The sequence below is a fragment of the Sipha flava genome, unplaced genomic scaffold (assembly GCF_003268045.1).
Source record: "Sipha flava isolate LNK unplaced genomic scaffold, YSA_version1 110_pilon_pilon, whole genome shotgun sequence".
Classification (NCBI taxonomy): domain Eukaryota; kingdom Metazoa; phylum Arthropoda; class Insecta; order Hemiptera; family Aphididae; genus Sipha; species Sipha flava.
In genome coordinates, this window is record NW_020271727.1 from 791,851 (window position 1) to 818,047 (window position 26,197).

Below are 26,197 nucleotides of genomic sequence, written 5' to 3' on the forward strand. Positions count from 1 at the left end.
ATGCTTAGTACCTAACCAAAAAAATGTATACATGAATATTATTATTAAAAAATATTATAGTTGGTTGTATAGATTGAATATATATGTTAAATGTGTCATTCTTCCAATGAATTGCCTACACATAAAAATAAAGCAATATTGGTTCATTTGTTTTAGGCATTTATATAATATTACACGTACATCAAAAATTGACTACAATATATTGATACGTTTTTTAAAAAATAAAATTTAACAATTACTTAACTTTTAAATAAATTAAAATAATAACATATTTAATTTAATATGTAATCTTGCAAGTCATAAGCATGTACATTTATTTAAAAATAAATGATTATCTCTATAAATATCTTGATGTATCGTTATATCAGTAAATCCTTTTGAGAAATTCTGTATAATATTATGCAAGTACAAAAATGAATATCCTTACATTTGAATCTGATATTTAATATTTTTTTGGTAATGATTATAATGATATTTATTTAAAAGAGAGTAAAACGTTTTGACTTGTTAGTATAAATTATTTTATGAATAGTTTGTTCATGAAATTGTGTAGATACTTACATCGTCGCAGTATTTCAGTTTTGCGTTTAAGAAAAGTGTACAAAATAATAATAATAATTATTATAATAATACGTTGCAGCGTTTACCCTAAAGACAATTGGAATTAATTTATGAGAACATTATAATAATAATTATTACTGAAATGTGTATTGCCTTTTGGTTATAATAATGAGCTTACGACGATATAGAAGTTTTTTTTTATGAGAAGTGGGGAATAACAGATAAAAATTATTCTTGCAGAAAGGTTGTTGGCGTTGGTTGCGATTATCAGAGTAAACGACCATCGACAATGTTGTTTCCTATTTTTGTAGCTCAGCGTTCTTTACTGACCATCGACAGCCATTTTGTTTTTATGTCGAGCTCCTATTGATGCGGTCCAGCTTTTACCAACGTTATCGTAGAACAATTCCGCCATTGCTATACGGATATTACAATATTCTTTTATTTCATGTATGAACACAATAACTGTAGTTATTTCGATCTAACATTGTATTTTACTATGCTCTCGTCAAGTTATGTGATAATAAAATAAGTAATTGTAATAATAACTGGGGATTCTGGTAAAGGTCTTATGATATTGCCAGTCCAGATGGATTTATTCTAATTGCCATTTTACTAAAAAGAGAATAGCATTGTATATTTTTAAAATGGTGCAGTGTAGCTGCACATTTTAAATATTGATATATATTTTTATTAAATAATTCTTTCGACTTTATATTTGAGTAAAGTAAAAACACAAAGTATGAGATGAAATACTAATAATATTATATAATTGAGATTGTATTGATCTTTATGGGAGGGTTCATACAAATTTATAAAGAAAAATGGGAGTGTACTTTAATCATTAATATTTTTAAAATTTTCTTTTTAAATTAATTTGTTCAACTATTATAATATATATATATATATATATATATATATTATACGTTTTTATAAATAGTAAAATTTAAAAAAAAAAATCATTCTTACTAGTAAAATAAATTGTTCAGTTTCTGTTAAAATTAAATAAATGTATACTAGGAATATTTTCGTGGAGTATGAATTTTAAATTATAATATTCTGATAAATAATTATACAATCAAAGAATATAATATCCAATTAAATGTTATAATCGATGGTTTTATTTTTATCTAAATATTTTATGTTATAAACCTTAGTTACTGCGTTGGCGTATTATGATATTATTCGTTATGTACATTCATCATTATTAAATGATTTGGATTGTGTTATGACAATAGTTCGCGAACGCACGGAAATCATATTTTAAATTCATATAAAATGTATATTCGTGCAACTGCATGTATGTGTATCATTTATTTATATCAGTGGACACATCTAGTTTTTTTTCGATATTTTTGCTTTTTGAACAATACATTTAGCTATCGAACTTTCAAATGTCATTCATTTGTCTCGTCGTTCGCATTAATTTTTCTGTTGTCTGCGACGACGATGGCGGAACTGACCGTTCATGCACATAGTGGAATTGGAAAGAGGATGTGAGGAGCAAATTTATAACGCACGTTTCGTGCATAATTAATGGCGTGTTCGATTTTCCATGCCAAAAACTGTTTTTCGCGCTAAACGGATAGGGTGAGTGGTTACCCTATAAATGGCAAAGAGGGAAGGGTGAAGAGATCGGATGCTGTATGTGCATTTCACATAAATATAATGCTACTGCTATTGCTGCATGTACATAGTGTTTATGTGCGCGTGTATGTGGTTGCTGTGTCCTATATATAACGTATAGTATACAGGTATATGTGCGCAGAATATTGTCAACACGAAATGCAAATGTTTATTCGACCTATCCGCCCCCTGGACGACTGGCCGGTTGTCCGGTCGGCGCTAAAGGTTCAACCCTAATCGTAACATGCTTGTGGGTGCGCGTTTAACAAATATAATAATAAGTGATCACGGCACCCAATATTTTAGCTGTATACATCTATCTTGTTGTACACACGTGTTGTTGTTAAAAGTTGAAATTAATCCATTAAAAGGTTTTTCTACAAGCGTCCGCATACGACGACTGAGTGAATAAATCACTAGCGATTAAACAGAGAAAAGCAATCTCATATTATGATATGTAATCGATACCGCGCACCATTATACTCAAACAACTTACTTTTTGCACCAAACATCCGTCGAAATGAATGTTTTTACACTACCGGTAGCTCGGTGTACGTGATTCGTGTGTTATATTATATCTGTGACTGTGCGCGTAAAAATGATCATCCCAAATTTTGAGTATAATTTAAAACGGTGGTGCATATGGTTGTAGTCGTTCTCTTGTAAATTGCAATCCGCTCCAGGCATTTCGCCACATTGCGTTGTATACTCTTCTCGTGAAGAAACCACCGACGATGTCATGAAAAACAGGAAGGTGGTTAACGTGGAGTTAGCACATAGTGTAGATGACGTGTATATCTATATGTATTCGCCATCTGTTTCAAGGAAGTTTTATTCACACCAAACTTTGTAAAAATCTAAATTTTCCTCTCTGTACAACCCTCTTCTTCTTTCTTAACTTTGTCTCCTTTATTAAAATTCGCGTTTCGAACAAATGAATTCACCCAAGTCACACGCTGCACGGCGGGTGCGTAATGATAATAAATACGTGTACATTTTACACGATATGTCGTTTAGTGCTGCGCGATACTCGAGTGCGTGGGCTTTTGCTTATTTTTCGTTTTCATTTTTTCCCCTTTAAACGCATAAAATATTATATTTGAAGAAATCACGTCAATATTAAAAAAAGTGTGAAAAAACTTGGTCTATTTTGTCGATTTTGTTATGATAATAATGTCGTAACCGTTTCCCTAATGGCTGCTGGTGGCGATGTAGCATAGAACCTGCGTTTTTCCGGTGCGATAAAGAACGTATAGTTCGCTGTTATTCGTCTTTTTCTCTCTTTCTCTGTCTCTCTTTCTCTACTCTCTTACTTTCTTTTTACTTCTCTGACACCCTCTTATCCGCCAATCCTTCTTTCCCATTCCTAAAACGAAAAAAATATATATGTGTCTATATAATAAATCACTCTCTAATGTCATCCGTTTTGCATACGACAAGACTATGGATTCCCTCCACCACGCACGCCATCGTTACGTTCCGCGTGAGTATAACATATAAACAACAATAATGTTTCCACACAATCGCTTAGTGATGGTAACGATGGTGGAGGGATTGGATAGAAGGAAGAATTTAAGATTAAGTCTTTCCCTTGACTAATCTCGTAACTTTACGCGTCTATATTTATATATTTATTTGCGTTATAAATAATGGCTCCTTTTAAAATCAGCTACTAATACTATTCTCTTATTTTCTCTCTTTCTCTCTATCATCTTTGAATTTAATGGTCTTACATGCTTAGAAGTGAACTATCACATATTTAATTACATTTATTGTTGGATACAATTGGTAAATAATATATATACTTGAAAGTTTACTGTAGGCAATAATATTGATATGAAACACTTATGTATAACAATTTAGTAAACGAGACCGCAAATATATGAATACATTTTTATATTTTACATTAGTTATAAAAAATTAAAATAGAGCATTTTATTTTCTTTATTTTTAAATAACGTTTTGAGATACTCCTAGATTTGTATTTTATAGTTATTATTATTTTGTACTGTATTTATCATTTGTGTGCTGTAACATAACTATGCAGTTGCAAAACAACTGCATAGTTATGTTACAGCAAAATTATTTAAATTATTTAAATTATTTAAGTTTCGAATATAATTTGTTTACAAAAGTACTTAGAGTTCACCTGATAAAAGAGAATTGATTTACCTTCATAATATTGACTTAATTTAGGTACTTAATCAACATGTGCTTCAAGGTATATTTCTGTAGTCTGCAGAATAACATAATGTTAAAACAAAATTCAAAGATAAAATTTCTTTTTTGATGTACACTTACACAGTTAAACTTCATTAAAATCTTAATGGTTCTTAACATAATTATTTGGTTTAATATTATTTTGGTTGTACTTATATATTATATTTATTAAGCAAATAGCTATTATTAACACGTCGCATCATCACTAGATACTCAGCCTTGGAGTCGGGTTGTGGTTGTATATAACATAGTATATTCAATAAAAAATAATAGTTATTTATTTTTATCTTATTTTTATTTTATTATTATTCAACTCAGTTGAAATCCAATCAAACAGTTTACTCGCAATTAATTTATACTGACATTTATAATGCTTATCGTTGTTAGGTTTTTAGTATAAAATACATCAAGACAAGGAATTTTTATGATTTTCAAATGATAACTTTACTGAGATGTATTTTTGACAGATCTATAAAGGTTTTTTATTTTTTTTTTGCTGTTGACCAAACTAGTAATAAGTAGATAATAACTAGTAATAATTTCCTATCATATATCTCTTACGATGGTAATAATCGATACAATATTTCTTGTTGAATTATAAGAAGTATATTACCGTATATTGTACGTATATTGTATATTACTTACAAGAATAATTTATATAGATAAACGTTTTATTTAAAAATGTATTGCCATAGTTACAGGTTTTGGAAGAAATTTAAAATCTAATGATATCATTTATTATTTAGCTTTTTATGATTTCATATAAATATAAATATTTTGTTTTGAATACTAAAACAAATTGACAATCTTGCCTAACATTATCTAAACGTTATTTTGTATAAGAAAAAAACAGTAATTAAAACAAAGTAAATTTGTTTAAAGCTTATATAAGGCGTTTTGTTTGAGCTACACCTATTGGAAGTATTTGAAATTATCAAAGTTTAATAATAAAATTACATTATAAACCCTGTTTAAATATAAAACATTATTATAATCTCATTTTAGTTTATAAAAAAATATTCAGTTATTATTTAATGCATTTTTAATCAATGGATTTTCATTATGATAAATTTGTATTTATTTATATTTATGAATTTCAGTAGTTACAAAATGTAATTTTTACCATCGCTAATGTACTTATGATATTTTGTCAAAAAATAAAAGGAGGTTATTGAAAAAAATGCTGACCCGCTGTTACTTTATTTAGTTTACATTTTTCATATACTACTAATTTTTATTCAAAATAACGCATTACTTTAAAATTTTTTTGTTATAATAATATATAATATATTTTTTTTTATGAAAATTATAATATTTTTTTTTAATTTTATATTAATTATAAACTAGTTTGACCACTATATGTGCTCTTAATCCACTTGAATATAATGTGTTTCTTATTATGATCATAGGTGTTTATAAGTTAAGTTTTGATAGAAGGAATGATCAGAAAAAAAGTCGTATATTTTTATTCTAATTTCATATCTTAGTTACAATAATAATGTTATTTATTGTACTTTAAGGTCATATTTTTTTTTCGGATAAGGGAATTACCTACTCCCTCCCCATTGGATGTCCATTATTATGATTAATATTTAATTTTAATATGTATTTAATTTATTTTAATATTCGGTTAGTTAACTATTAAAAGGATTTCTAAAATCATATGTCTTGTAATATAGTTAGTTGGAAAATTATGTCAGCCCATGGTTGTCCAAAAGTTTTGCATACAGTTTAAGATGATACGCCCTTTGCAGAAAGGGATTTCATGTTCATTATACTAGGACATTTAGACGAAGAATTTCTTGGTCATGATGACAGAGGAAAAGGGTAACATTTGCCGGATTTCTATTTTCTTTTGGTAGGTAGAAGCTTTCGGCAAAGTTTACTTCACTTAACCCTTGTCTGTTTCTGACATAATATTTATAAATAACGAGCTTTGTAGATTTTTAAAATTACTTAACTTCGTTATAGTGACAATGGAGATTTACTCATTAAAATTTAGTGGATATGTTCTATTTTATCATCCTTTATATTAATTAATAGTGTATGTACAGAGCCATCTTTGACTATGCAGAGGATCTTCGGCTCACATTATTTAGGAGTCCTTTTAGAAGCAAAAGTACGATTATTATATCTCATTATCTAATAATTTCCAAATTATAAAAAACATTTGATATTTGAAACGATATTTTTAGACATCTATTATATACCTTATATATTTTTACTTCTTTGTTCAAAAACTTATTATATATATTATTTTATCACGGAAACATAACAATAAGTTACTTTATAGCAGAATGTAACGTACGCCGATAATTTGTTGTTATTCAAATTTATTGTTAAATATGTAATCGTTGTATTTATAGCTTTTAGATTTTATATTTAATATAATTGATTATTATTTTCAAATTATAACTTTTTATTTGAGTTTGAAAATCATATATTTAGTTGAAATAGGTTGTGCCAATATGTTAAATCGTATAGATGTAAATTATATTTTTCAGGGCCTTCGTTGGTCGGGGTCCTTGAGCTCGTGCCTCACGTGCTATTAGAGTAAAGATGCAATTGTATTTGTATATTTTATTTATAGTAAACATGTACATGTATTATTATATTTTCAATTTAAAATTACAAGCATGGTACTCTGAAAAATGTTAAGTGTTGGTTAATATTGGTTGATATCTACATTATAACGGTAAACTTTTCTAAAGGTATGCACAAAGTTTATTGTACAGCATAAATTGTTTTACATGAATATTTAAACTTAAATCGATATATTACTATCAAAGTACATATAAGTACCCATAATATACATAGTACATTTTTAATGGTTCATTATGAACAAATTTGAGATTTGTACCTATATGGTTTTTATTTTTATTTTATTTTTTCATTTTCAGAGATTGGAATGGCATTCAACTGACGCCGATTATAAAATATGCTTAGTCAAGGGTAAAGACGAGGTAAGATATTTATTTGGTTTAAATTTTTAAAATTATATTGTTTACATTTTTAACATTATTGTGAAATCCATTAAACTGGAATTAGGAACTACTTTGTGTAAATAATAAAACTGAAATCCAAACTAGAACCTAATAATATCAAAACAAATAGTTTTAGTGTTTTTAGTTTTTGACATGTGTTGTAATATACATCAATTTTATATACAAGTATATGTAGTACGTAGGTTAACTTTTATGTATACGTAAATTATGATGAATGGATGATGACGGGTCGATTAATACTATTACTATGAATAATTTGATAGCTGCCTTTGACGTTATATATTTTTTATATATAATATAAAAAAGTAATCCGATTCAAACATTTATGACTAGAAATAGGTGAAATATAATTTAATCATATATATGAAAATATAATTAAAATGTTATTAACACTTATAATATTCAAAATGTGTTATTAACCGAAATCAGAACTAAAATATATTTTTCCAATTATTGAACTGCTACTGAAACCGAATAAATGTTAAGATTCCGAATCCTGAAGTCGAAATTATTTTCCTTTTTCATGTTCCCTATTGCGATAAAATTGTTTTCTGTCAAATATAAGACTTCGTAACATAAACAAAATTATTGAAACATATATTACATTTTTATTACAATATTGTATGATATTTTATTATATGCTCTCTACATTTTTATAGAAAAAAAAAAAAAAAAAAAATTATATATTTGACATAAATAATATTTTTTCTCACATATGATATATGAAACCGTTTTATTAAACAAACACCATGGTTTCTACCAGGGTATTGAATTTGTTCAGTAATGGTTTTCATATAGTGCCAAAAATAAAAAATATCAGTTGTCACTACCAAGTAAACTGATGAGATGATTTAATCCTCTATTGATTTTAGTTTACTCATATGTCTTACTATATTATTGCATTGATGCATATTTGAATGTTATTCTTCTATTTTCTATATTATTTGAATTCTGGTAGGTGTTAGATCTTTGCGTGATAATTTTATTAAAAAAAATATTTAATTATTTTACCTTTCTTTTTAAAACTTCATTGATTATAATAATATTATGAAGAAATTAACGATTTTATTAGTCATCTTTTTATCTGTTTCGTTTTATTTTTTATGATATTTATTTTATAAATTTTTGAAGTTATAATTTGAAAGTTTCTTTACTTATTTATTTATTTGTATTCTTTGCGTAATTCATCTTGTATATAGAAATTATGTATCTAAAGTTATTAGTCAAAATACTTGGAACTTGTCAAAAACTGTTCAACGATTCATCTAGACTTGGTTACAGTTTTTTCACTTGCATTTCTTTGCTTCCTAGCTTATAGTTATCATTAAATATGCCCTTCGGCACTAAATATGGTGTCATCTCCGGGTACTGTCGATCAATCAACAAACCCAAACTACGCCTCTCTAGACTCTGAACTTGAATAAGTATTTTACGGAGGGGTAAAGACACTTTTAAAGTTTAATAAGATGTGATATTGAGCTTTTCTACCGAAAAGGTTGGATTAGTATGAAACGTGAAAAAATAGTCATCCATCATATGTGTCTTCAACATCATCATTACCTGTGACTAGGAATGATATTTACTTCAACTTATGTTTCCATTGTTTTTATTATGAAATCATTCAAAAAAAAATTTCAAATTCTTTATCAAAGTTTATACTATTGAAATGATTATTATATTAAGATTATAATACTACTATATTAAATTATATTTTTATTTATTTTTTTTTTATTTGTACTGCTATAATTTGTATTAAATACTATTTTGTTTGGAAGTTTAATTTATTTATTAATGACTGAATAGTATTTTATGCTTATAAAGTATTAAATTCTACGTTTTAGAAATTAAATGATGCAGAATTTTTTTCATTAAAATGTTTTTTGTTTTTGTAAATATTTCATAATTTGAAATTTAAATAAATTATTTATGATAGGTAAATTGATTATAATTACTGAATTTTTATAAAATGTTCGGGGTATAAATGTTAAGTGATGTATAAAATTATTCTATTTTTACAATGAATTAATTACATATTTCATTACATGAAATTTAATATCCAACCTTAAGTTTTCAATTTTAATGAATCAATTTTTCTTTTAATGTTATAAGAATTTATTTTTAACGGAGTAGTTTTATCATTAAAAATATTTTTTTTAAAATATATGCTTTCAAATTAATTTTAATCTAAAAAGAGTAATTTTGCAAACTGGAAGAATTTTTTTTTTTTTTTTTGATTTATAATCAGAACATAGTAGTAATACATGTTATTAGTGTAGTGTAATGTCTATTGATATAAAATTTGTTTTATATAATTTTAGTGTTTTTTCTATACATATTCATTCAAATTGTTTATACATATTTATAATGGTTCACCGATGACTCTACTTTAGAAAACATAGTAATGCATAAATTTTTGTTTTTATAAAGTAATATTGTAACACGGCGCTTTGTATAGTCAAATGTGATACATATATTCGTATGTGTTATTTCGATTGATAGAAATGTTACCTGTCTACAGTATTATGATTATTTTGAAATTAGACACTCTTTATATTCAAATAATTGATATCATAAAAATATGTATATTACTTTTCAAAAGTTGTATTGATAAAATAACTGTTATTTTAGAAATGTTGGAATTTCATGGTATCTGTAATGCAAAAATGTTTTTATCGGTACAATATTTGCACATGGTTTTGTGTTTTTTAAATACTTTTTTTTTTATAAAACAAAAAATACATAAACTTTTTTATTACATTTTTTCTTTTTTGCTGACAGCTGATAATTAATGAGTACGATAAACATAGCTGCTATTCGTTAACATAACTGTGTGTTAATTTTGTCGATCCTGACAGTCCTGAATTGTTGGATTCATTAATAATTTAATTCATTATTAAATCTAAAGGCTATTGGTAATGATAGATTGTGTACTTTACAGTACGAGTCACTCAATTATATATACGGAATGTATGCTATTAGTTTTAAAATGGGACCTGATGTCCAGCGAAATAAAATTGATTCAACCATATTTTAATCAATTATTTCCATGTATAAAACTTACAAGTATAATTGATAGTAAAACTGTTTTAGTGTTTATTTAGTTTAAATAAAAAAAAAAAAAATGCATTTACAACGGTTATTGCTGCTGTAAAAAAAATATTGATTTGAAAATGTTTTGGTTTTTACTTAATATATTATTAACTAAAGGTATACTATAATTACTTTGATGTATACTTAAGACTGGAATAAAGTCATAATCAAGAAGGCTACTCAGTTGGTACTCATTTTCATACAAGAAGTAAAATTTTATTTAATACATTTATTGACAATCATAAATATTTTAGAAGAATGAAAGTTGTTTATAATATATCGTTTCAAAATAGAATTAATTTTATAAAGAAACTGATCTATATTACAATTATATGTGTTTTGGTAGTATAATTTTATTAGCTTGCATATTTACGGTAAATTAAAATTTGATACGTACATAGCAAAATAACTAAGTTGTCAATTATTTTATAGTAAAATTATTTTTTTAATACATTTTCATACATAAAATTTATAATTTTACGTGCAAATAAATTATGCTACATATTTTAACATGTAATTGATAATGAAGATTAAGTAAAAAAATTACACTAGAAATTTCATACATCTTTACATATGTAACTTAATATATTATAAAATGTGATGTCTATTGTAGTGTATATAATCATTAACTACAGTTTTCTCTCGAATTAACGGTGAATCTGGGTTCTTCGTTATTGGTAGCTTTTGAATGGGCGACTATATGATCGTTTAGCGATCACACTGTTCTGCTCCTTAACATGTTTCAAACATGAATAATAAACTTAAGTTATCATAATGATTATTTGAATTTAGTTATTATTATTATTGTTTATATTTTTTTTTTCAAAGTATTGGACGGTTTAAAAAGAAAGTATGAAAGACAAAAGCCAATAAGGAAGAATATCCTATTTCCCCTTATATTACCAAGAATAGACGTATTATTTTATTTTTCTACTACAATATTTCATTTTTCTATTTTCAAATATTTATCATTACTTTTCATTAGAGCAGAAGAATTATATGCACTTGGTAAATCCTAACTATGTTAATCTTAATTGTTAATTTAAATTGGTTTTCAATTGCTATCGAGTAAACAAATATTTTTGCTTATATCAAAATGAATATCTATATTTATTTTGATATTTTTTTAATTTCCATAGTATATTTGAATTGATGATTTTAAAAATGTCATGAGTAACATATATTATTTATCTAATAAAAAAAGTATGCCTAAAGACTTTTTTAACTAAATGCATAGAAACACTTGATTAGTATACGTTTTTACTAATATCTTAATTTCATAAAATATGTGACTCATGACGTTTCTTCAATCATAGATTCATTTATGTAATTTCCATTTACTGTATAATTGAAACGTATTGCTTTTATAACTCTTAATTATTTGATTTTTTTATATAACTGTTACTTGTTTATTTATATTTCAAAATTACAGAAAATATACTGAACACAACATTTTGTTTTTAGAATAGGAATAAAATACTATATAAATTTAGAATTTTACTTTTATTCTTTACAAGTGTATCAATGTATTGATTACTAATGTGTACCTGTAATTAATATATATTTTTTGTTTAAATAATTGTTTATGAAATCTGATATTAATTTTGAAATTTTGAACTTGCTTGTCTAAGAACGCGTATATAATAAAAAAAAAAAAAATCGCCGTGACAAGAAACAAGCCTCGTGGGAGTCGTTTAAGCTTTGTTTCATGCACATACTTCTTTAATTTATTTATCTTTATTATTTTGTCAGTTCGAGCATTTATGAATATGTATATAAAAAGCAGAATAATAATAATATTTTTAATAACAATAACGAGCGTTGGTTTTAATATTTCTACAAAATAATCTTACCGACACATTAGTTTAAAAATTATGTAACTACAAACTAATGCAGGAAAAATAGGCCTGAAATTCTTCTACTTTTATGCCGATAAAAATAAAATATTGTTTCCTTAGTTAGTATAACATTCATAATTAAATATATTATTAAAGATAATATATTTTTTAACGTCTCATTTGCATAGTTGAAAAAATATTTTATTAATTTTTAAAAATAATTGTAACTGTTAACGTATTAAATTTAGAAATAACTAAATTTTTGATAAGATATAACATTTCATATGAAAGCTAATCATAGCTTTTATTTTTTTTTAAATGATTACGCCTCGGTTTATTAAATTACCTTCATGATTTTCAGGCTGTTTCTTTTTAATTTTTTTTTTTTAATTTTATCATTTATGAATGTATAGAAAATGATAATAAGTTTTATTATTTTTGCAAGGAAAAAATAATAATATATGAAGTCGTGTAGTCTAAGAAACTTTTAAAATAATAAAGCTAATTGATTTATAGCATTGATCCAATTGAATAAAATTGAAAATTATTTTCATCCTATGTACATACTTTTAAAACCAATAGTTTCTATGTTTTGGCTGTCAAATATTCTAAAACTAGTTGTCCTGTTAATGAATTAACAATGAATATTGAACATCGAGAGTTTCCTAAGATTATTTTATCAAATATTCATCATAATTGTACAGAAATAATAACTGTTACCAAAACATTAAATTTAGTGTTCGTTCAATTCAGTTTTCTTAGTACTAACTCTCAATTACTGTTATCCATTAGAATTATTCGATTTCTGATTGATTTTTTTTATTTGGGCTTAAATCCTTAAATGGTAGCCATTGCAAATTAATCATAGTTAAACAGCTATTATGCCATTACAGTGCATTGTGTTTCAATTTACAGTGTGTTGGTTGTTACATCATGTATAGTTGATAGTAGACTTGCCAAACGAATAATATATAATATTGTAGAGCGAACGCATAACAACGTATGTTAAATATATATATATATATATATATATATATTATGAAAATATAATGTAGATATAATTATATATCAACATTGATATATAATCAACATTGGTCACTGTGTTGGTAATTTTTTATTACATAATTTACTTTGCTCAAGATACGATCAATAAATAGAATATCCTATAAGTATATAGGACTTATATAAACTATAAGTATTTTATTTTAAAGTCGGAGCAAATTATACTTAATAGCTATAGAAAATTAAATTTTTGGTTAGTATCCATGTCTGTGTGATTTTTTTGATTTTTACTTGGTATTTAACATAAAAATATCATAATAAGAAAATAGGCTTACTGAAAATGAAATTTTCTGAAAAATTAATGATGAAGCAGCTTTCTTTTTCTATATATATCTGAACATTTGTAAGATCGATTTGAAAAATATGTATATATATGTATGTATGTATGTATGTATGTATATTAATTTATAATTTATAAATACTATTATTATTGTTGCTTTAATTGTTTATTAATTTAAATAAGCTCTATGGCAGTGTACTCGTATACTGAATTTATTAATCAGAGTATTTAAATTTTTTTTTGGCAATTTTAAAATTCATAAACCCCACTACAGTTATAATCTTACGATTTACGGTTTATAATTGTATTGTGTTATATTTGATATTAATTGTAGTAAAATGTTCCTTGATCTAAAATATTAAATTGTTTTACATTTTATATATATTTATTTAATATTATTTTATATATTATAATAATATTATATTATTATATACATTGATATTAGAAAATTACATTTTAATGGGAAATATTATTTTAGAATTTGACTAAAGTGAGGACAAATTGCACGACATAGAAAGTTTTGGGTTAAATATTCCTATAACTAGGATTCTTCTGTTCAAAAATAGCCAAAACCTCATCAATAAATTTCAGCTGCACATAGTATCATCAATCACATTCCCTGTAAAACTAAACGTGACCAGAAAACCTTCATTGGAAGAAAAAAAAAAGACGATGAAAGTTAAATATAATTCTATAAGAATATTGTTCAATGAAATTCTACCATAATATTAATGACGTGCATTTATTTGTAAATTACTACAATTTCTCTTGTTAGTCTACAATTGAAATAATATTACATAGTCTGAGTATATCCGGTTATTATTAGTGAAACTAAACTTTTCACTTGGAGTTATTTATATTCAATCATTATTTGAATTGGTTAAATATGCAACTGACAATAATTATTATCATTATGTGTAAGATATAAGTATATGTAGGGCATACGTGTTATGCAATTTACCATCTGAATATTTAAATTATGAGGAGATTTATTTAGACAAGAGTAAAATTATATTTTTATCTCTTATTTGACAAGGTTATTTTTTATTAAAATGCTGAGTTACTATTAACATAAATTAAATATTTTCATTTTCATACAACATTTAATTATTTATTATCATTTAATTTAGATTACGTTAATAATCAAGTATACCCATATTTATTTTAACAACACTCGTTTGCTCATCTTTGAATATTTATTTTTGTTCTCAGGACAATTGTCAAAATTATATTAGAGTGCTAGCGAAAATTTCTGCTAACCGTCTCCTGGTATGCGGTACGAATTCGTACAAGCCTCTTTGTCGAGAATACATTATAGAGGTAAGATGTACCAAAAGACTTAAAAACTTAAAATTAAAACTATTTCATATAAACTTTATACACATTTTTATTTCTAGCTGGGAAAATATGTCATGAGTAAAGAAAATCCGGGACAAGCGGTATGTCCATATGACCCTAAACACAACAGTACATTCGCATATGTCGGTAAGTGAAAACATTGAATTTGAACATTGTTTAAATATTTCAGAAGCTGAGTACATATCATTTTTATCATTAGGATTGATTTTTTCTATAACTATGAATATAAGTTAACTTAAGTCTTATGAAATAAAAAAATTAATAAGTGTAATCAAAATGTGCTTTCTAAATAAATTGACATAAAGAATATCAATTTTAATTTCAGTTATGAAGGATTTATAACAGTCGTGACTAAATTGTAGTAAATTTAGTATTCTTAATAATGATTGTTTAATTTTGTATAATAAAGAAAATATTTATATTTCTTTTAAAGTTTTCATAAAAAATAATTATGTTATTTTAACCTCAACAGGTGAGCATTTATAGTGGTATCATGTTATTCCAAAATTACGTTTTCGTTTTTTTTAATTTAATTAAATTTTTTTTTCTGTAGAATAAAATTTATCTTTTTTAATTTAAAAATAAACTTTAAAGTTTAAAAATCAAAATGAGTATATTAACTTAATCATTGTTTTTAGAAATAGTAATAATTATTTTGTTTAATGTAGAACTAAATCTAAACCGTTTATCAGTCAAATTAAAAAATAATGCATTTAAATTTAATTTTAGATAATTTTGATTTAAATTGTTTTAAAAATTACTTAATACATTTGCAGATCGTAAATGTACCAAATTTGGTATTATTTATATGTATTTGTATATTTTTTTTTACTTTAGATGGAAATTTATTCTCCGCCACAGTAGCCGATTTTTCTAGCATGGACCCTATAATTTACAAAGAACAGTTACAGACCGAACAGTATGACTCTTTGAGTTTGAATGGTAATATCAATATTTCACTTTCTTTTGCTCTCATTATATACATACGCATGTATATATTTATACTTATATATTGTGTATGTTATATTCAAGTGTCGAACGAATAAGGACAGTATCTTAATTTTCTATGACATTGACAAGTTGTTTTTTTTTCAGCTCCACATTTTGTGCATTCCTATGCTCATGGCGATTTCGTCTACTTCTTCTTCAGAGAAACAGCTGTCGAATATATAAACTGCGGAAAAGTGAGTTATTATTATTTATTTTTCTCCTTCCCCGTTTTCCATAAATTTGTGTAACGAATTGGACCTATCTGACCCATGAAATGGCGGCTTTTTTTTTCATTTGATTCTTATGACAAATTACGGTAAACCTACCAAATGTTTCCCGAACTTTATTTTACCTATTTTGATTATTGAGTTGTACTGTTTCTATTAGGTTTGCATATTGTTTTTGTACTATTCAAACAGTTAAAATGAAAACAATAACTACTGCGAGCTTGGTAAAATGATTTATTATCAGATAATTTTCAAATGGTATGAAGTCATTCGATATATTTTTAAGCGAGTGTGATTATCTTAGTATATTAAATTCACCAGTGGGTTTATACGTAAGAGTTATGAACATTGCTTAAGGGATTACTCGAGTTGGCGGAAAATTGAGATGGAATATTCGGTTTAGATAACGTCAAACAGCTAGGCGACATGTTTTGTCTATTATTCGACATGGGTGGGTCGATTTACGCAAACACGATTTATCCATAAACTGGAGCTGAGTCTGAGCAGTAACTCGACGAATCGGTCGTCTTGAGGCTATGTTATTTACGTATGTCTACCGATTTACTGAGAATCTATGGATAATATGCAATCTGATAGTGCGCATCAGCTACAGAAATCACTTTCACGGAAGTACGAGTTCCACATTTTTTTTTTTTTCATATTATATACACTGTGTAGAACTACTCTAACCAATCGGAGGAGAAAATGATAATATAGCTTATTTTATATACTTATAAATATTGTTTTGATTTGCCTTTAATTTTAACAAAAATCACTATAAATGTAATTCCAAAACCATCATTTCATTAAATTACAAAATTTAATTTCATACACTATGAAGTTGACAAACAGTTATTGTTAGTCTCTATTCGACCGAAAGTAATTTCGGCTAACATAGGTTGGGCACTGATAAGTGATAATACTAGCCGAGCTCAACTTGTTAATAAACAAATATTAAAAATAGTTTTGATATTATAAATCGAAATATTCATCATAAAATTGACGTAAATTAAAATCCTGAAATCCACATTTTAATAAAAATTATTTTGAGCATTAGTTAGAATGAACGTGGTGTTCTCCATTCTAGGGAAAAAAATGTAGCTGGGGTACGCAAAAAAAAATAATAATAGAGAAGCTCCGTCCCCCTGCAAATCCCTCCCCTTTGAGTACTTCTTATGATTATTTATAAATTCAGTAGGTACAGTGAATCATTTCATAATTCGTCTAATTTAGATTTATGGTACCTTTTTTAATTGTAGATTTAATTTATGTAAAACTAGAATCAAACACTAATATCCTAATAATATTGTTTTAGTGTGCCCCTATATGACGATATAATTTTTATTACTTATTAAATGCCGTATTATTATTTTTTTTTTCATATATATTGTTAAAGTTAGTGTTTTTTATTTTTAAGTTATTCATTTTAATGAGAATTCACTCCGTGTGACATGTTAATTTGAAGTAAATATTCCTTTTATCGAGATTGTTATCAATGTATTTTTGCTAACATAAATTAATTTCTTTATGGTGTGTATATTAAAATTAATGCAGAAAAACGACAAACATATTAATGTTCCCATACATTTATATAGTTTATACGTAATATATCAAGTTATACGTGGTTTATTTTGAAATCTTACGAGATTTTTCTCAGTTGGATAAATTCGTTTTCTTTTTAAATTTTTTAATTTACGTTTGTCATTACCGAGTAATTTTATTAACCATTTTATTAACTACTCATAATTAAATTTGTTTGTAATATAAAGATTTCAAAGCTACTAAACCACAGATTTTTACTTGGGATATTTGTAACTGTAACGCGATGAAAGTATTATTTTAGAGCCTTGCTTCTTCAAAAGTTTGTAGTGGTTCGTCAAATACTTCCATACTGTGTTTAATAATAATACATTCAATATAATTATTTATCTGGGGCGTATTTTAGGAAGACGAAGAGGCGATCACGCCCTCTCCCCCGAATACGAATTCAAGGAATCAATTATGTGTGAGATAAATATTTTAAATTTTTTTAATGTGGATAATTTTATAACGAAATCAAATTAAGCGTGGCTGTGAATACTGAATTGGGCTTTTTGTCGGGTCTATACTTAGTTAAAAATCAAATAAAACATAAGCGTAACTTTTAAAACACAGATAGGTGTTAAAAAAAAAAAAAAAACTATACAAAAGTCAATTCTAAGTCGATCCGGCATTAGATTAAAAAAAAAAAACCATAAATATTAAGGATTCCCCAGATTTAAATTTTACCAACAATTTTACTTGTAAATATTGAGCTTGAATTTAAGAAAAAATTTGAGTCGTTCCCATAAAAGTAAGTCTAAATACGCCTCTGTAATTTATAAGACTACATCATTTGAATTTAATAAATTAACCAATTAAGTATATTCAAATATAGGTGTAATTTATAATTATTAAGTTTAATGTTTGTGGGTTAAATAAAGCCGTTAGAGGTTGTAAATGAAATGCCTATATACATTTTTACTCTTGACCAAAAATGAGTTTAACACACCACTAATGTAAAACTTATATAAATAATAGATCTATTACTTATTTAATTTTTTTTTTTAATAATTATCTATACATAAATCGAAAAAACTAATATACTCAATGAAGTATTATTCATATATTATTATTTTCACTACCTAATTTTGAAAGTTTTTCTTATGTCCATGGAATTTTTACACGTTTTTTTATTTTAGTACCTATATATTGCTGTAAGTTATACGCAATATAATTTTTATATTAAATTAATCTCATTAAATTGAAAAAAATTAATTTATGTATTTATTTATTTAATTTAATCAACCATGTTATAAAATATAAATTGTTCCATACGATCTCTTTCACTCATTATTGTTTTTTTTTAAGAGCATCGGTATACTGATTTCAAATTTAAAAAAACAATATCATTCACCCTTACCTGTATCCTTTTTATTTTTAGCATTATTTGTCTTATTTTATTGAATGGATTATTTAGATTTAAAAATGTAATAATGTGGATATTTCTTGTAATTAATTATATGTAGGAATTTAAATTTTATTTTATAATATAGCTAAAGGTTGTCTTAATTCACAAGCATTTTGATTTCTTCAATAAACAAGTATGCCTTTTCACTAAAACCTAAATCGAATCATATCGAAATCAATTAATTGCAATCCTTGTTAAAAATTCGAAACAAAATAAATAAAAATTGAATTAAATTTTTATAATTTAAAAGTGATTTTTTAATTTATTCTTTCTTTTTTCTATTTATTATTTTAATTTGTTTATTTTAGCTTATTTATAAACATTCATTCCAATACTTACATTTGTAGTTTGTAGTTGAAATTTTTAATATTTTTCATTGATTAAATCTTTTATACTTCAAAAGATAATTAAACTAAACTTAATAATGTTTCAAATTGTTACATAAGTTATATTATATATAAAATTTATAAAAATTTGATATAACATCAATTTGACCATTATTAAATTATGTTACATTTTCTTAATTATTGTGTATACAAAATATCTTTTTCTCGAAACAGTAACTACATTCGTATTTTAAATACAATGTTCCAAAATGATATTGTATTTACGTTACAAGTAATATTGTGTTTTGTCATATGTTCCATAATACTAAAACAAAAGATATCTAAATTTGACTAACTTTTTTTTTATTATAATAATTTTTTCTTCGTAGTGTTTAAGTTTGATAGAATAAAATATGTCTTAATTTTTTTCAATGGAGGCTTGTGGTGAAGTTAAAGATAAGTTACAATTAATAATTTACAATGTGTTATATTCTATTTCTGTTCTTACGAATACTTACGTTGTGTCATAAAATAGATTAGTGTTTCAGACTCGAATGTATTATGATCACTTTCAGAAACGTGTTAAGTCGTACAAGACTAATGGCTTTAAAATGCAAATTTTTGGAATTACATTTTGGTATTAAGTATATATATATATATATATATATATAGCTATTTTAATCCGTTGTATAGGTTAACGATACGGTTTGTTAAAGAAATTGTCTTGTAATCATTTATCATACTAAATAAAACAATGCGTATATGTACAAACAAGAATTATTATCTTACTTATATTATATATATATATATATATATAGTTAAAAGACGTATATTATTAACGTATTATTCTGAATAATAAGGGATGGGTTTCCTCTATTAACTACCTCTGTTTTTATTCGTTGACTTATTCTCACTTATTTTTATAATTGTTTACATATTTTTACTACTGCAATTTTTTATACGTACGTATGCTAGTGCATCTTTATATTAATGTACACATTTATTATTATTTGTTATATTACTCTATATATGTATATAAAAAATACATTTCTTTCCACATATATGTCCGTTTTAGTATACCTTTTTTTAATCATGTCCACTTCCATTTTTTTTTTACTGTTTTAATGACAAAATGGCTGCCGACAAAGGAACAGAAAGACAGTCTCTAGAGATTGCCTACCGCTCATTAATTCAACCACGCAATAAAGTGTATAACAGACGTAATAAATCGTATTTTTTTTTTTTTTTTTATACTGGTTTTTTCATCTCTTCATCTCTTAACATTTTATTATATCTTAGGTACTACTCTTAGTGTAAAAATTCCTATCAATTGACGGTGTGTAATTATATTTTTTGGTTTTTTCTTAGAACGTATTCTCTCGGGTCGCTAGAGTGTGTAAAAACGATCGTGGTGGACCCCAGCAGCTCAAAAATCGATGGACTTCGTACCTGAAGTCTCGTCTCAACTGTTCCGTACCCGGCGAGTTCCCCTTTTACTTCAACGAAATACGTGAGTATAATGTTATCCATATATCAATATAGAAGTAGATAAATTAGTGTGTATTAATTTATAATATTCGGATTGTATTAATTTTAATAAACTCTTGAAATTTGTTGGCCATGAAAAAATAATATAATTTACAAAATCAATTGTACTGTTTTTAAATATTTTTCAAATAATCGTCAATAACATATACGAAAAATGAATATAGTTTAAAATGTAAACGTATGTAACCCATTTAGTAATATTAATAAAAATGTAAATATCTAATTATAGCCATCTAATGTTAAGTTATATAAATTCCCTTCATACACGTATTTGACACTGAAATTAATTAATAAAAACTTAAAAGTTATCTACTTATCGCATTAAATAGTCTCATTATTATATTTGAAATCAATTTAACTTGTTCTTATTTTTTAGCATGCATTCATCGGTAATTTGTATGTTACACGTAATTGATATTTGAAATTTATGTTTTAACTTGAATTTAATGACTCATAAATCTCAATTAAATTATTTTATTGTTATAATGATTTTATATTATCAATATGTTGTGTAGGTAGTAATCATTAATGATAACAGTATTACCTAGGTATTTATGATATTAAAAAAATCGTGTTATTTTCTATTGTCATTATAACTATTCGCTGGTATGTTAAAAAAAAAAAAAAAAAATGTTGACAAATAATTTAAGTTTTATGAAACTGTCAACAAATAAAAATAAAAATTTTTAAATTTTAAAAATTAAAAATTATAAAATTAATCATTATTTAAGCTCGTTAAAACCAGGATACTTATTACATTATTTAATAATAATATAAATCATAATTTTTTATTGAATATTGGTAGAATAAATATTTTAATATTCACTTATAAGAATACCATTAACATATTTTTGTCTACAAAAATCTTAAGGTGATTTATTTACCTCGCTTCCTTGCATTCTAATTCTTATATTCTATTCTAATTCTATTGGAAATAAAACGAACAACAATACATTGTATTGGATTTTATTTGATATTATCATACTGTATATTCCCTGGGGTTTTAAAAAGAAATAATCGTTTGAGGTGATTTTATTATGAATAAAAAGTCACGTTTTGTGTATCCTACGGAAAAGTAAAACATACGAATAAGTAATTCAACTGAAACTGAAGTTTTCATAGAAAAACTTTTTTAACATGGTGTTTCTTTTACCCGACTACACAGTTCTAAAAAAGAAAAAAATTGAAGGAAAAGACTGTCTATTTTTTTCTTTTTTAAACTTATTATTATTTTTCATTTTCCACTTACTATCAAGGGAAAAAGTTCACCCTTGCCATTATGAAATGAATAAAATACATAGGGAAGCAGAATAAAATATGGGGTTTCACTTGTGGAAGAATTATTCGAGCACATTAAAGGTTACTCGCTTACGCATAGTTTTAATTATAAAACCACTTTCACCACGCTGAACTTATTTTGCCCTCTATCTCTACTTTTATTTTTCCTATTTTCATTTTCTTTCTCTTTTCCTCTCCCATTATTTCATGATTATCTATACGTTAATACTACGTATGACACAATAAAATGTAGTACAATAGTAAATTCATATATGTATTCAAAGTTAAAACTACGTATATGTTCAACTGTATAAAATGTTTATACATTCACACTGTACGTTTGGCATTAGAAATTTATACAAATAATGGTCATCTAAAATTTGTGATTTTCATTGAATTTTATTTTTTTAAACAATAAAATACAATTATATTACATTAACTCGTATTACACAAATATTTCATTTACACTTAGCTTATGCATCTTATAATTTTGTTCGCTATGATTATATAATATGAAATTTATAATTATCTTGTCAAAAAAAATTCAGTGTTTAACTGTAATGCAATTGTTTATCAATATTGCGTAATAAATATATTACTACTAGTATATGCATTCTCATCGACTTGTATATTTTTACTTAAATTTCGTAAAACTATTAAAAAATAGTTCCAGTCAAACCCCTGTATTTATCAATTTTAATATGTTGTCTTCAAAAATAACTCAGAAAACTTTTTATTTTTGCCTTCACTTATTTTATTCTTAATGGCCTAAGCGATGTTTTTGTAATTTTAAGTTATGTTTTCTGTGGCAGTCTTTGAAAATTAAATCTTGGGATTAATGATTGCATTTTCCATGTAAAACAATATATTTATAAATAAACTATCGTTTTAAAAGTATTATTCATAAAAAAAAACCAGTATTTTGAACAACTTTTCATAAAAAAAATAACTGGTCAAAATTGTCTTACAAAAAGCGCCATTTAAAAAAAAAAAAAAGAAGAAAAGATTTTACCTCGTTTTTCAGTTTCTGTTGTTTGTATATATTTTGATATTATAATTTTTTATATCTATCTTAATACGTATATAATATACTTTGTTGCTGAATTAAATAAAAATATAATTAAATGATAGTTCACTTTGATCGAAATACAAATATATTTTTTTTTTCGAGAACTTTAAAGAGTATATATAATTGTGAAAATAAATATTAACGTATATAAAAGTGAGCATTATAAAAAAACAATAAATGACAACTAAATGTACTGTCATAATACATAACAGAAAAATACATGATCAACTGCGTTTATCTATTTTCGTTCTTAACTAAATCCAATATGTATACATCTGGGACGACATATTATGAATGTAGTCAAATCATAATCATGAAAGTTTTGTTTGGGTCATATTTGTTTTTCTATTATGGTGCGTGAATCCGTATCGATTGAAATCGCATGTGATTTGATGGAATTACAACAACCATTAAAAATATTTTTATTGTATTTATATTTATATAAATATATATATATATATATATTTTGTTAACAGCCCAAGGGCTGGTTGGTAAATAATAAAAAAAAAAAATAACATTATATTTATAATATTTAAATTAAATAGTAGTTGATTTTAATATATATTTTATATCTTTGTGTACAAACGAATACGACCTCGTTCTATGTACCTATTATGTAAACGATATCTGAAAAAAGTTTGTATTTCTTCGAATCAATTAATTTATGTAGTTCATTAATGCTATTCCAAGACAAATTTGTTCAGTAATGCAATATTTATTCCCATTGAGCCTTGAGGGGAATAGTACAAACAACTACTGTTTCTTTTATTTTGATCGTGCTCCATGTGTACATTGTACTTGATCACAATAAACTATACAAATCGGTGTCTAAAAATATAAAAATAAAATAGAAATCGCACGATGCACGTGTACCAATTTCAAAATATATGATTCTAATATGATACTTAAATATATTGGCGCACATGTGTGTGTCATACTAGCAATGTCTTAGATTTTTAAAAATGGTATTTGAAGAACTAATTATACATTTTTCTTCCATCAGTCCAATCGATATTGTGAAGCGTACTAATTTTAAATACATATCTGAATTCTACATGAAGACTATTTCAATCAATTCACTTTTTTTTTTATTTAGTTTTTTTTTTTTTTTGTTATACAGTTAATGCAAAATAAAAAACGAAATTTAAAAAACAATGCTCTAATCGTTCTCAAGTATATCCGTTTTTAAAATATTATTTTCGAAATATCCATAAAACTGATAATGCTGGTAGATTTTGGTAAACATGTTTATTTATGATTTTATATCAACATATTATTACATTATTAAACAATCATTGAAACATTTGTTTTTGTATGTTCTCTCTTTTCAAATACACCTACAAACAAAATTTTTGGTAAGCCAAGAATGTTAATCCATAAATGTATATTGGTTTTACTCTTACTCAGATACACACACACACACACACACACACACACACACATACACACACCCATTTATACATGAATTTTTTAAATATTCAAGTACTTATATGTAATTAAAATGTGAGTTACATTGTTGTGGACTTAATACTTAATACTTAATATATACTGTAGATATATAATTCACCTATATATTACAGTCTAAATACGATTTTAAACTTCGTTCTTGAGTGAATGTGTCGTACGCTTAAAAGGTACAACACTTCAAAACCACTTTATCAGTCAAGTGTGTCCTAACACATTTGTGTTAATATATGTCACACTCATGCACTTATTAATACTGGCAACATATCCTTGACCCACAAGGGTAACTACCAATGACATTACAACCGCAACCACTACTACATTGAGTACACGCACGTGCCTTTATTTCACTGCCGTTTTTACAATTATTATTATAGGTATTCGTATTTTCTGTTTCTCGCTTGCAGAATCAGCAACTGACCTGGTGCAAGGAGTGTACGGCACCAAACAGCATTTCATGATGTACGGCGTATTCACAACCCCCGTCAATAGTATCACGGGGTCGGCGGTGTGTGCGTTTTCGTTGTCCGACATTCTCGATTCATTTGAGGGTGAATTCAAGGAGCAGAACTATATGAATGCCAACTGGTTACCGGTACCCGGGTCAAAGGTACCGGACCCTAGGCCGGGTCAGTGTGCCAACGACTCAAGAACGCTGCCCGATCTCACGCTCAACTTTATTAAAAGTCACTCGCTGATGGACGAAGCTGTACGGTCGTTCTACCAACAGCCTATTATCATCCGTACAAGTGTCAAGTAATTACCTATTTTCGTTAAATTAGATCTATGATACTTAAGCTTTGAAGTGTAATCCGACGTCCACGCACATTTTATAATTTTTTTTCGCTACGTTTGCATAGTTACAGGTTCACGGTGATTGCTGTGGATCCACAAGTCAAAACCATTGACGGAAAATTTTATGACGTCTTGTTCATCGGAACAGGTATTTATTCCGTTTTCATTAATGTTATGCAAATACACATATTATATATATATATATATTAGCTGAATTACTCTGCTTCGCACAGTATAGTCTTTACCGAGGCATCATTTTTAATGGATTAGTACCTTATACTATTTATAGCCTAGTTTGATTTAAGTGTTTAGTTATAAGACAAATACAATGAAATTTAAAATGAATAGGTATGATAGTTTAGGGTTTACGTTTAAATTCCTTGTTTTTCATCGTCTTTATCAGTGCCAATATATTTTAAAATCCATTCTTATTGTAAGTTTTGAGACTAAAGTATTGGGAGACCACTATG

General features: G+C 25.6%; 1 protein-coding gene across 1 annotated transcript in view; it reads left to right on the plus strand.

The window, feature by feature from the left end:
* LOC112688177 (semaphorin-1A) overlaps positions 1 to 26,197 on the plus strand; it is a 131,069-nt gene that overhangs the window by 95,461 nt on the left and 9,411 nt on the right. The window contains exons 5-12 of the mRNA XM_025561250.1: positions 7,308 to 7,370; positions 14,895 to 15,002; positions 15,080 to 15,167; positions 15,879 to 15,983; positions 16,137 to 16,225; positions 20,942 to 21,083; positions 25,340 to 25,688; positions 25,793 to 25,875. Of these exons, the coding sequence (XP_025417035.1) occupies positions 7,308 to 7,370; positions 14,895 to 15,002; positions 15,080 to 15,167; positions 15,879 to 15,983; positions 16,137 to 16,225; positions 20,942 to 21,083; positions 25,340 to 25,688; positions 25,793 to 25,875 (1,027 nt within the window). The remainder of the gene's footprint in view (positions 1 to 7,307; positions 7,371 to 14,894; positions 15,003 to 15,079; positions 15,168 to 15,878; positions 15,984 to 16,136; positions 16,226 to 20,941; positions 21,084 to 25,339; positions 25,689 to 25,792; positions 25,876 to 26,197) is intronic.